The sequence below is a fragment of the Gekko japonicus genome, unplaced genomic scaffold, assembly GCF_001447785.1.
Source record: "Gekko japonicus isolate JY-2015 unplaced genomic scaffold, Gekko_japonicus_V1.1 scaffold2356, whole genome shotgun sequence".
Lineage (NCBI taxonomy): Eukaryota > Metazoa > Chordata > Lepidosauria > Squamata > Gekkonidae > Gekko > Gekko japonicus.
In genome coordinates this window covers 97,404-111,014 of record NW_015169249.1, presented here as the reverse complement: position 1 = coordinate 111,014, position 13,611 = coordinate 97,404, and the positions used below count along the sequence as shown (strand labels likewise).

At 44.6% G+C, this 13,611-nt stretch overlaps 1 protein-coding gene across 1 annotated transcript in view; it reads right to left on the bottom strand.

The window, feature by feature from the left end:
• The window catches only part of IMPG1 (interphotoreceptor matrix proteoglycan 1), a 146,461-nt gene that overhangs the window by 74,103 nt on the left and 58,747 nt on the right, over positions 1–13,611 (bottom strand). The window contains exons 8-11 of the mRNA XM_015416486.1: positions 6,382–6,402; positions 3,429–3,676; positions 1,383–1,459; positions 142–243 (exon numbers count right to left, since the gene is read on the bottom strand). Coding sequence (XP_015271972.1) covers positions 142–243; positions 1,383–1,459; positions 3,429–3,676; positions 6,382–6,402 — 448 coding nt within the window. The remainder of the gene's footprint in view (positions 1–141; positions 244–1,382; positions 1,460–3,428; positions 3,677–6,381; positions 6,403–13,611) is intronic.

Below are 13,611 nucleotides of genomic sequence, written 5' to 3'. Positions count from 1 at the left end.
AGTAAACAGTGCAAATGTGAATGACTGTTCAGTTGGCAGCTCAGAGTATCCTAGGCTTAAATCATTGCTGGCCGATTGATCTGCCGGTGGAGGTGAATCAGGATCCCCTGGCTTTAGAGGTATTCCAGTACTATCCAGTACATTGAAAGGCATTGTGGGGAGTGGGAAGTCTATTATAAGATTTGTATCTTCAGTTTCTGTAGATGTTGCTGGACTTGGATAAACCAGTGGAGCTTCAGAAGTCTGCAAAAAATATTCAGGAAAATTAAAAAGAGTAGCAATGGTTATCACATTTGAGCACCATTTTACATGTTAGGGTTTCTTTCTGTGTACACCAAAGGTGTTTTAAGTGTACACTTAAAACGGTATGTATGTGACAAATGGGTATATCATATAGCCAGCCTGATATGCTGAACCTTCCTGCTGGGTCTATGGCAAAGCAGGGATTGCCCCTGTGATGAAGTAAATTCTGACTCCAAAAAGATTACTCTGTAATAAACTTGGTTAGCCTTAAAAGCATTGCCTGATTTTTGTATGAAGCAACTGTGAAAGTTGTCAAGAGAAAAAAACTTCAGGGCTTTCCTACAGAATATTTTTAAAATGTGCTAGAAGGTCATTTTATACTTAGGACAAAAAGTCATCCATACCCCAACTCAGTAATCAATATTTAGTCCCTCCAATTTAACAGATGTGGGAGACGCAGCTTCCTTTATTTCTTTAACTCATTTCTACCGTGCTTTACTCTTCAAACAACCTTTGATTCTATTGTGAGACAGTGAAAAGGAGTGAAATAACTCTCTTCCTTCTTTAAAAAAGTAGGGCAGATAAGCACTTTAACCCTGGCTTTGCATAGCATGGGAATACAAAACCAACCACGAAGTAAAATCAAATTCTAATAATTAAAGTCTCCAGAAATGGTTGGTTGGTGTGTGCCTGTGTTGTGTTTGGGAAACCTTGCTTCTCAGCTTAGTAACAAACTCAAGCTCCGTGGAGTTAATCCTATGAACTGCTAGTGCAAGTTATCCACAGAGATTAATCTTTTCCTCCTTCTGCTCCCTGCTCCCCAGGCCAGTGCTGAAGATTTGACCTCATGGTCAAAATGCCATGCAACACATGGGGATAATAGGAAGGAGGGGTAAGTGGGTAAATCCCCTTCCCTCGTGTGCAAGTAGAGTATAGTATCCAGCTGCCTGTATGATACAACCCAAAAAGTTGTGATCATGAGGCAAAGGAAAAGAGTTGTGCCAGATGTCAGTGGTGGTGGCCCATAGCCATCAGAGAAGCCACCACAAAAGTTTTATTTTTGTGATTATTTTATTACATGTCTGTAGTTGATACATACATAGTTATCTCAATCAATAATGCCATGAAGATGTACTCACCAACCCAGGTTCAGCTGTAGCATCAGTTACCTGTGATTTGATATCATTGTCTACATCAGTAGATGGTTTAATCACTTCTGCAAAATGGGACAAAAAGACAAATGTAAAGGACATACTTCTAGGTCCTGTAGGCAACTGGGAGTATTTTAATTTGACCTGAAATCTTTTGGCCTTTGCCAGAATTTTATTAGGCCTGTACTGCCTTGTCTTTCATTTTAGGATACTGGTCAATCTTAGGGTCTAGCCAAGGTGGCTAAACTTACTGTGGAGATCCAACAAGTCAATAATAAGGAACATGCAGAAACTTTATCTTTAGATCAGTTGCCCTTTGTTAACTTTACTAAGGTCCCGTTCACACTCACCGATTTGGTCCGGGAGCAGGACAGTTTGGGGCCGGATCAAACCGGCGCGATCACACCACAACATCTGGGAAGCGTCCGGCTTCCGTACCCAAACTGTCCCTTTCCCGGGATGAGCCGGCGCAAACTGAACCACCTATCTAGGTGGTTTAAAGGGAAGCGGCGCGGCAACCGGGGCGTTTGATCGCCGCCGCTTCCCTGCGCCGGCTCAACCCCGGCCCGGATCCGAACTGCGCATGCCCGGACATGCGCAGTTTGGCCGGCCCCCGGGTAGGGCGTTTTTTCTCCCCGGCGTTTGATCGCGCCGGGGAGAAAAGGTGGCGCGGCCAGGGGATCCGTGGGATCCCGCCACACCGTGTCAACATTGGCGCGGCTTTTAAAAGCCGCGCCTTCAAGCGCCTTTTCCCCTGCGTGTGGCAGGGGCCAAAGTTGCATTACAATTAAGGTATTAATTCATTTAATATACTTGCAGTTGTTTGAATATTATTGGGTCTTTGCTGATGTACGGTAGTTTGTGTGTGTGTGTGTGTGTGTGTGTGTAAAGTGCTGTCAAGTCCCAGCCAACTTATGATGACCTTGTAGGGTTTTCAAGGCAAGAGATGTTCAAAGGTGGTTTGCCATTGTCTTCCTCTGTATAGCAGCACTGGAATTCCTTGGTGGTTTCCCATCCAAGTACTAACCAGGGCCATCCTGTCAAACTCAGTGTCTCGTTTGTCATTTGTTAAGGGGCCTTGAGTGGGTACTGGGAATTCCTGAGGGTGTGTGTGTAAGTGTGTGAGTGTGAGAATGGCTTTGTTGTAGTGACTGCGTAACTCTTTCTAAGTAGCCTCCCTTCTCAGGGATGACCTTGGTTGATGTCTGTGCTTGCTCCACAGAAATAGACAATGTAATGGTAGACTTGTAGTTAGGGGCTGGAGCATGCAAAATCTAGCCGGGATTAATGTGGGTTATGATTGGATTGGATCAAGGGGGGGGAGCCTGTTTGAACAATGTATAATTTGGGGCCTTGGCGCCAGAACTTTAGTTCTGACACAGAAGTCTCAGCTTGAAACATCTTTATTCCCCAATAAACAAATCACTGCTTAGCTTCTGAGATCTGATGAGATTGGGCTAGTCTTATGAATTTTAGCAATATATTAAAAACACATTTTCAAAACCTGTTTGCTACATTTAATTAAGGGTACAGCTAAAATCACTATTATTTGAGCTTAATTGTGTGACACAAGACTTTAGTCTCAAAGCATGCTATTGGAGATAATGAAAATGTAAAACATTTTATGCTAACAAAGTTTTCTACTTTTGGTTGTTTTAGTTCTTTGTCATCCTAGATATAGAAACACGCCATTTGATTCTGAAAGGCACTATGCGACAGCAGTCTTTAGTTCACTTTGATGAGTAAAAGGAATATCATAACTCTGTTCTGCCAGTGCAGAAAGCTGAGTGAACAATACACTTCCACCCACCAAACATATGAAAGCTAGTAATCACGTTGATGGAAACCAGTGGTTATCCCTTAAATTACCCCCCCAACCAAATCTGGCAAAACAGTGCAAATGTGGTTAAAAGGTCTCTCTTACCTAAATCTTATGTTAATTATAATTCAAAACAAACAACACCCCCAGAACCTTATCTAAAGGCCCAACCCACAGCTTCCCTTTCAATTCAAAGCAACTTTGAATTGATTTACCATCGGCAAACTGAAGTGTTCCAAGGTCCATGGATAGTGACTTGTCTTCTTGAAGAGCAATGGCAACCATCCGTTGAAGGTCGGTCACTTTTGGCTTAATCACTGGTATCTCCCCCTCCTTACTAAGAAGATCTTTTTCAGTTTCAATTTTATTGGAACCGATTGTTGAGATGTCATCCTCAGGCCTTTTGACTTCTGATGTGTCTTTTTCAAAGCTGACAACATACCGTGCTACAGTACTGCTTGATCTGTTGTATTGGGGGGGGGGGGAGGAAAGCAGTGTATGAGCAATGATTTTATATGTGCCAAATAAACTAAAGCTGAATTCTTAGGTCATGAAGATGGCAAGTAAGCAAAGAATGATTTTCCTTCACCACTGAGTGATCAGCATTCATCAAGAGCTGGTTTGTTAGGGTACAAGATCCCCGGGGGGCATGAGCCCCAGGAAGGCCCAAAGACCAAGTCTTCTTAATTATAGCCCAAGTGCTTCCAGGGCATTACAAAGCTTGCTATTAAGGCAGTGTTTGAATAACCTTCCAACAGAACCCTTTTCAGACACTACAATTTTCGTGCTCAAATAATGTATAAGGGAAACTGTGCTGTTGGCAAACCTCCTGATACAGGTGGTCACCATTTTGTGTGAATAAGACATTGCATATTTCCCAGTTTTGGTATGTGCAACTGGAGGCACAGATTACCTGTGGGTATGAGCTCATGTGTACTGAGGCTCAAAAATATGCCTGTTGTCCTATTTACAGGGCTCTTTTTGTAGAAAAGGCCCAGCAGGAACTCATTAGCATAATAGGCCATACCCAACAGCAGTCACTCATTAGCCTAATAGGCCACACCCCAACAGCACAGCTCATTAGTGCATTAGGCCGCACCCTCATGTTACCAGAAGTGTGGTCATCCAGCCACACCCACCTTTTGCTTCTTATTCTGTTTACCTTGTTTGTTGTCAAAACCCAGGGCTTTTTTTGTAGCAGAAACTCCTTTGCATCTTAGGCCACACACCCCTAATGTAGCCAATCCTAATGAATTTTTGCTGTTGGGTGTGGCCTATTATGCTAATGAGTTCCTGCTGGGCATGGCCAACTCAGGAGCCAGCCAGAACTCCATTCCTGTGTGTTCCTGCCCCAAAATAGCCCTGCCTATTTATATACTAAAATGGCAACTACCTGTAAGTAGGGCTGCCAGTTCCAGGCTGGGAAATTCCTAGAGATTAGTGGTTTAAGCCTGGAGATGGTGGAGTTTGGGGACAGGAAGGATCTCAATGGAGATGTGATTCCATGAAATCTATCCTCTGAAGCTGCCATTTCCTCCAAGTAAACTGATCTCTGCAGTACAGAGACATAGATGCCAGGTTCCCTCTGGAAGATCCTGTTTGCAGGCCTTATGGCACCTCTGGGGAAAACCTGGAAGTGATTTCAATCTACTCTAGGAATCACCAGAAACTCTACAGTAATACCCATATGAGAAGAAATGCTGGTAGTACAGTATCCCCTTGGTTTGAGTCAGGGGTCATTTCGTAGAAAAAGAGCTAGGGGAACTCATTAGCATAACTCATTAGCATATGCCGCCGGCGGGAGTGCAAGGAAGCCCCGCAAAGGCCTTCCCTGGCCCCAGGCAGGCAGGGGTGGGGAGAGGCAGGGAGGAAGCAACTTACCCTGCCTCCTCCTGGCTGAATGAGGGCCGGAAGCGGGGCGGCTGGAAGCAGGGGGCGGGGCTTTGTCATGTGTCCCGCCCCCGTACCTCACTCGGGGGAACTGCGATCCCCCGCGATCCCCCCCAAAATGACCTCTGGTTTGAGTACAAAATTGTAATAACTGAAATGGGACTAATTTAGCAGCATACTTGTTTAGGCTCAGGATGCTAAGCTTCGTAGCCATTTGACTTCTCACAATTAGAAAAAGAATAAAGTTTATTTCTAAAGTGCTCTTGTTTAAAACCACTCTGCAAGGACAAATAGCTAACAGGAAGGGAGACACTGGCTTGTGTTCTGTATGTTGTACTCCATGACAATAGCCTGAAACAATGCGGGGGGGAGGGGCTCCAAAAGATTTTAGGCATACATCATGCATTGAAAGTCAGTAGTTATTTGGTAGGTACCTGAGGGGCCTGAAAAATCTATCCCTTGGAGAATTTCTCTCTGTGAGTCAAATTATAACAGACTTTGCTGCAGCAGCATTTCAAGGCTGCATAAAGGGAATCAAACTGCTTCTTAGAAAGTAATTTTCCAAGGAGATTTCTAAAAGTTATTTGTTTTGGTCTATACATTCTATTAGCTCCTATGGACATCTTATGGCAGAATGTACATTACAAGAGCTTGGTGATGCCTGGCTGATTGCTTTTTAAAAAATCTTGGTTTGGCAATCAACGGATTCCATCATAACAAACTAAAAAACAGTTTTATTGTCTATTTTATGTTGGACCTGTTGCTGTTTGTATCAAAGTGATTCTGCCTAAGTAGTATGATGTGAAGTAGTCTTCTCTATCCATTTGGATTTCTAAATGTGGCTTAGATTATATATGTCTCCTAAAAGAACAGTGATATAATAACTTTTTATTAAGACTAACCCCCTTCCCATCACAAAAGACTGTCAGGCTTTCAAGGTCTCCGGCACTCTTGATGGTGAGTATAAGAAAGGGTTGAGGAAGGGATTTTCCACTGAGCCCCAAAGTATCTTTTTCTCTTCTCCTCTCCTTTTTTAACTTAACAATTGACTATTATTATTATTATTACTACTACTACTACTACTACTATTACTGTTATCATCATTATCATCATGATTGTTATTGTTATTATTGCTTTGGTTGGTCCCAATAAAAAGGTATATATAATTATAATTTGAAAGGCTACCTACAATCAGTGTTTTCATATCTCAACATGTTATTTCACATCATACTAAACTGTACAGCACACATTTTAGAAAAAAACTTGCAGCAAAATTACCCATCTTTTTCCTTCTTCTGTCTTCATTTCAGCACACAAAGAGAGGGCAAGATGAAGCATTTCAAGTGAAAAAACACACAAAGAAAAAAAAATCAAACTATTAAGACAAACTGTAAACATGCATCTGATCGATCTAATTTATTACAGCAAGAGCCAGTAAAACAGTACAATTCTGATATAAGAGGGATTAAAACAGTAATAACATAGGAATAGTATAAAAACATTAACAAGAGAAAATTAATAAAATTAGTTAAATAAAATACTGTTAAGAGAATCATACAATCTTTTCAGCTAAAATTTTAAGTCACTGAGCTCTGAATGTCTTCTAAGAGGAATTTATTTATTTATTTATTTAATCTTCGGCTTTATATCCCGCTCGAACCCCCTTCTCAGGGGGTCTCTGAGCGGCTTACACATGGTGCTAGACAGAAGGGGTAGTATAAGATGGATGGTCTCATTCCTCCTGATAGAAACGGCAGAACAGGAGGACATGAGCAATTGATTCCACCATATTAGCCATGCATGGGCATATACGTTCATGCATTGGAACTCGAGTGAATTTACCTTGCAGTACAGTGGGAGTGCCTCAAAACGGGCTCTGGAAAAAGCCCATCTATAGGGCTCATAGGTAATGTTAAATAAATAAGGGGCAGCAGTAAAATTAGGCCAAGATTTATACTTCTGAAGTTCTTGGGTAGCAAAGCTTCTTCATTTTGTAATTCAATATCACAAAGCCTCTGTGCGACAGCTGTTCTTGCCTTGTATAGGCTTCCATAGAAGAGATCTTCTGGGAATAGGCCAATCTGATTTAATTTATTAAGAATTTGTGTGGACCAGGCAGGGTAAGGGTCCAAGGCTAAAAGGTAAGGTATTAAACCCTTTGGGTTGTAATGAATTTTTAGCCAGAGTGTTATAGCCTGCTCCCAAACCTTTGCTTCAACTCTGAGTAGCCCAGCCTGTTGCCTAAGTGTTACATTAGAAGTGCTTCTAGGAACGCAAAATAAAGATCTAAGAAATTTAGACTGAACCCTTTCAAGGGTCTTTAAATTGGCAGAAAGTCCAATTTGTGATCCATACAGGAGTATAGCCAATGATTTTGCCTGGAAGGTTTTTAAGGCCATAGGGAGAAAGCCTGCACCTTTCCTTCTAAATAATCTAAGAATGGCATTTTCACTTCTCTCCGCCAGGTTAGCTGATGAGGACAGATGTGCTGAGAATTTGGAATTATAAGAAAAGGTAATGCCTAAGTATTGAAAGTTCTTAACTTGATCTATGGCATTTCCTTTAATATTCCAGTTGAACTTCCTGAATGAATTACCAAAACGGACAATTTTAGTTTTAGCAAAATTAATAGATAGTAATTTGGTGTCACATTGCTCTTTAAATTTTATCAGGGCTCGCTTCAGACCAATCCTTGTCTGGGATAAAAGAACAGCATCGTCAGCATACATTAAGATTGGAACCTTTCTGCTACCTGAGAATGAGGGAGCATGAGTATCAATTGAATGAAGGCATGTGATTAAAGAGTTAACATAGATAAACATGCATCCATAGATTTACATATAAATACATTTCTTGGTGATTGTTGTACTCGGTATCTGTCCTCATTTATATTCAGTAGGAGACAGGGAGCCTCTATCCATCCTTACATATCCCCCCTTTTTATTTTCACAAGGGGAGTATATTGCCATCACCGCCCGTACTAACAGGCATTTTCTACAGACTTGAAGCTCTCTTCTCCCGCTCTGCCCTCTGGTAACCATTTGCAGTGTAGAAGCCTGCTAATCTGTACCTTTCTAATGGCCCTAAAGTATCTGGGATTGATTCCTTTGGGCTGCTGTCCAAATCCAAGCCTTGGTAACCTGACCTAATAATTACTCTGACTATGCATGCTTCCTGAGAGATCATGTCCTGCAGTGACATTTTGTAATACTGTCCTCTCTTTGTTCACCTGACAGATCTTCTGTGCCAAATATGGAGCCTCCTTATCTGCTCCTGCACAAACTCATTACTCCATCAGAGCAGCTTTCTTTCTGCTATCTCAGGGTGCAACAGAGAAGGTACCAAACAAGGACTGAAAGTCAAGATCACGTTGCTAGCATTAATGAGGTTCATCTGCTGGAAGAATACCTTCATAGAATTAAGCTACATTGGCCATTTACCAACATTTGTATGTTTATCTTACCAGGGAAATAATGATATAGTCAAATCTGAGTGTTCAAAAACTAAAATAACAGAAGGACTGTAATTAGGGATGCCAGTACCCAGGTGGGGGTGTGAGATCCCCCAATTTTTGGGGCTCCCCCCCAGATCCCGGCCAGTTGGCTGGTGGGGGAAGCCCTGCCTCCAAAAGTCGTCCACGGTACCACTTGAAAAGATCGGGCACCATTCTTGCCTGCCCCCCAAGCTGTGAATTTGTGGCTTGCAGGACAGGTGCATATGGTACCCACTCTTTTCAAGCAGGGGCTGCCCACTCCTGCCGTGGAAGTGGCAAATTTGCAGCTTGCAAGGCAGGCACGCACAGTGCCCGCTTTCCCCCCAACCATTTAAAAGGAAGGTTCCCTTTAAATGGTTGGGGGAAAGTGGGAGGTGTGCACACGCGATGCAGCATCCCCAGCACAATGACACCACTCTGCATGATATCATTGTATTGGGGTGGTCCCTTCCCCTCCCACAATGCCCCCTAAATCCCACCACCAGGGAGAAGATGGGACCTGGCAACCCTAACTGTAATCTATATTTGTGGCTGATTATACTGTAAGTGGTATGTTGCAGATACTCGGGTTCTCACTCTTTTGAAACAGCAGGATGTTGTCTAACTGAAATAACACTAGCATTTCTCCAGTGGTTCAGATTGTGGGACAGTCCTCATGATTGGGATAAGCTCCTCCTTCCATCACAGGGTTGGCTCTGAGCTTTTGATCCAGGTGGGGAGGGGCTTATCCCCTGGAGGCTTCCCAGTTCTTCTCAGCAGGACGTGCCTGAGTAGTGCTGCATAGCGCAGCCAGAGAAGAAAGAAAGATAAGAAGAAGGAGGAAGAAGAAACTGAGCTGCAGCACCTCAGAAGGTGCAGAGTTAGGCGGCACAGTAAAGGGGCTGGTTTGCGCTGGGAGTTCCCCTGTTGCAGTGATGCTGTGGCGGCCCCGACAGATCCCCATTGGCCTTACCCACCCAAAGGTGGAGGGCCTGCTCACAGGACTAAAGGGAGTGTGGAGGAGTCTACAACGTGGCGGCAGGATGTAACCAGAGGCCTAGCAACCCCCCCCCCGCGAGAGCACATGGGACTGGTGCAGGGGACAAGGAAGACCTCAACTTCCCTCCTGAGTCCCGGTAAGTCCCCACACCAGCCACAGACCTCCTTACTCCCGAGTAGGCTTTCCACTACGGGAAGGGAGCACTGCAAAAAGAGCTGGGCAGGCTTAAGACCCTCCCTTTGGACCGATCAGGCAAGGAGGGGGGAGTGCTCATGTTGATCCCTGGCCTTATGTCACCAGACCCTTCCCCAGGCATGAGGGGGGGGGACATTCACTGGAGCCGTGGGGATGGAAAAGGATTCCTCCACAGCAAAAAGATGTGGGGGTTTTTGGCGGGAAAACCATTTTATTACCGCTCTTGGTATTTTCCTGTCGGGGTGGGCCCTGCCTCGAGTGCAGAGGTACCGGTCAGCAACCTCTATTGGCTCCCAGGGCTGCCTTACAGATGAGGAATGCAAAATCTTGGGAAGGATACATGCCCTTCTTCCAATCTGAGAGTAGTTTCTGTTTCACTCTTTCCCCCACAGGCAGAAATGGCTGAAAAAGCTAGCTCAGGCTGTTCCCAAGATAGAGGAAGCTCCTTTGAGGATCTCAGTATGCCTAGACTTTCAGTCTCCCTGAATTCACAGGATTTAGTGGACCCACTGAACCAGGAAAGTAGAGAGTCAGACAAAACAAAACTTATGAACTGGTTCAGGGGTGAAATGAGAAGGGAGTTTAAAGACATGCTTAGAGAAACCTTTTAAGGTAACAAGGCACTGCAATTTCTTATAGAGAGAGGTAGGGCTTCCAAGAGGGCCAGGCCTAGCCAGGAAGATGATTCATCTAGTTCCTCTAGGTCCCCACACAGAAATAAAGAGAAGAAACACAAGCCTTTCCCTAGGGAGTGCAGCCCCCTGCTGGAAAACAGAGAGGCAGAGTCTTCCATCTCTTCCTTAGAAAGAGAGGAAGGAAAACTATCAGAAGAAGATGAGAAAGTGATGCGCTTGGTCCAATCCAGGCTCTTTCCACAAGAGGTATTTAACTGAGGACAGGGACAAGAAAAAAGTCCTTCCATCAAAAAAGAGAGATGTCAAATCCAGGAAGCGGTTTCAGCCCTTTTGGGATCAAAAAAGGAGCCAGAAACCCTCCTACTCTAGACTATTTAAAGGCAAGTGGCAACCTAGACAACACAATAGCAAACCCTTCATCTCTAGTAAAGGAGAGCAAACCTCCTCCAAGAACCCCAAGAAGGGAACCTCAGCATGACTACTCAAACCCAGGAAACCTATCAGGGATTGGAGGGAGGCTCCAGTTTTTTGCATACTGTTGGCAGTAGTCGGTAACCAATCAGTGGGTCCTCGAGATCGTGACTCACGGATACAAGCTGGAGTTCTCGGTCTTTCCCCAACACTGTTTCCTTCAATTTCCAAAGAATCACAACCATCTGAAGCATCTACAAACCAAAGAGGCTATACGGCACCTTCTGGATACCAGGGCCATAGAGAGAGTCCCACCCTCCACAGGGCGTTTACTCAATCTTCTTTATAGTGCTGAAAAATGGAGACACCAGAGCCATATTGGATCTGAAATGGCTCAACAAACACATAAGAGACAGGAAGTTCCAAATGGAAACCCTCAAATCCATCCTGGCAGCCATACAACAGGGGGATTTCCTGCCGTCAATAGACTTGTCGTAAGCCTACCTTCACATACCTATCCACAGGTCTCACCAAAAGTTTCTGCAATTTGTATATGCCAACCAGCATTACCAGTACCAGGCTCTCCCATTAGGGCTGAAATCCTCACTGAGGGTCTTCACGAAAGTATTAGTGACCTTGGTTGCACACCTCAGGCTGAAAGGGGTACAACTTTTCCCATATTTGGATGACATTTTAATGAAAGCACCATTGTTCCATGATAAAAGGGTTGGAACACTTTCCCTATGAGGAAAGGTCAAAGCGCTTAGGGCTCTTTAGCTTGGAGAAACGACGACTGAGGGGTGACATGATTGAGGTTTATAAGATTATGCATGGGAAAGAGCAGGTAGAGAAAGAGGTACTTTTCTCCCTTTCTCACAATATAAGAACTCGTGGGCACTCAATGAAATTTCTGAGTGGTCGGGTTAGAATGGATAAAAGGAAGTACTTCTTCACCCAAAGAGTGATTAACACATGGAATCCACTGCCACAGGAAGTGGTGGTGGCTACAAGCATGGACGGCTTCAAAAGTGAATTAGATAAGCATATGGAGCAGAGGTCCATCAGTGGCTATTAGCCACAAGGTATAGATAGGGGCTCTGGGGCAAGTGATGCTCTGTCTTCTTGGTGCTTGGGGGGGGTCAACAGTGGGAGGGCTTCTAATGTCCTGGCCCCACTGGTAGACCTCCTGATGGCACCTGGTATTTCTGGCCACTGTGTGACACAGAGTGTTGGACTGGATGGGCCTTTGGCCTGATCCAACATTGGCGTCTCTTATGTTATTATGTTTATTCAGGTGTCACATCTGGCAGTACAGACTCTGAGGGAACACGGCTTCGTGGTTAACCAGGAAAAGAGTCACCTTAATCCCTCCCAATGATTGCTTCACCTGGGGGTAGAGATAGATACGGTACAGGATCGGGTCTTCCTATCTCAGGACAGGGAGTTGAAGGTTTGATCCTTATTGACAAAAGTTCTAAAGAGTCCCAAATTGGACCTGATAATGTTAGTCAAGCTCCTGGGAATGCTGGTATCCTTTCAAGAGATTGTGCTGTGGGCCCGGTTCCACTCCAGACCTCTACAGAGATTCCTGCTTTCATACCAGGCGGTGATAGCGCACAAGAGACACAAGATGTTACAGCTTCCCCCCAAGGTACGCCAACAGCTATCATGGTGGCTAGTACCACACAGATTCAACAATGGATCACCTCTTCGAGATCTCCCAAGACTTGTGATGACAACGGATGCAAGTCGGTAGGCATGGGGAGCACATTCGAGGGGACAGATGGCCCAGAGAGTCTGGTCAGCTGAGGAGGCACAAGAGAGTATCAACTTCCCAGAGCTCAGAGCAATTTGGTTGGGTCTCTTAAGCCTAAGCAAACATCTGACAGGCTAACATGTACTTGTACAGACCGACAATATGACAGCAAAAGCCTATGTAAACCTTCAAGGCAGGACTCGAGTACGCAAACTGCACAATGAGCCGTCCAAGCTGATGACTTGGGCGGAAAGTCACCTGCTGTCACTGAAAGCAACACATGGGGCAGGAAAAGACAATGGGCTGGCAGATTGGCTCAGCAGAAGGAGGATGGACCAGTCAGAGTGGCCGCTCAACAAGGCAGTATTCACTTAGATATGTGATAGATTTGGGGAAGTAAGCATAGACTTGTTTGCGATGGAGTTCAATCGACAAGTGTCAGCGTTCTTTTCCTGAACAAAGAATGTTCAGGCCACAGGAACAGACAAATTAAATTGCGATTGGCCGGTAGGCCTTCTTTATACCTTTCCTCCAATACAAATTCTGCACCAAGTTATCCAGAAAATTCGCCAACAGAAGGCAGAAGTAGTGCTGATAGCTCCCTTTTGGCCACAAAGAGCGTTGTTTCAAGATCTGCAGAGCCTATCGTTGGAGAAGCCATGTCATCTTCCTCTGTGGGAAGACCTTTTGTCACAGGGCACGCCCACGCCCCCACACCCAGAGATGCTCAGACTCACAGCGTGGAGATTGAGCGGGAGATGCTAGTGGGGGTGGGATATCCAGAGAAAGTAGTATCCACCATGCTAGCATTAAGGAAGGCATCTACTAATAGCTCCTATAATGCCACTTGGCAAGTTTTCCACTCATGCTGTGTTGTTCAGGGTATAGAACCCCTTAAGGCTTCAGTTAGGACGACCCTTAGGTTTTTACAGGATGGTCTGGATAAGGGACTCAGTACCAGTTTGCTATGGCGACAGGTATCAGCCATATCAGCCGTTCAGGGAGTCAGGCATGGAAAGTCACTCCTTCATCATGCACA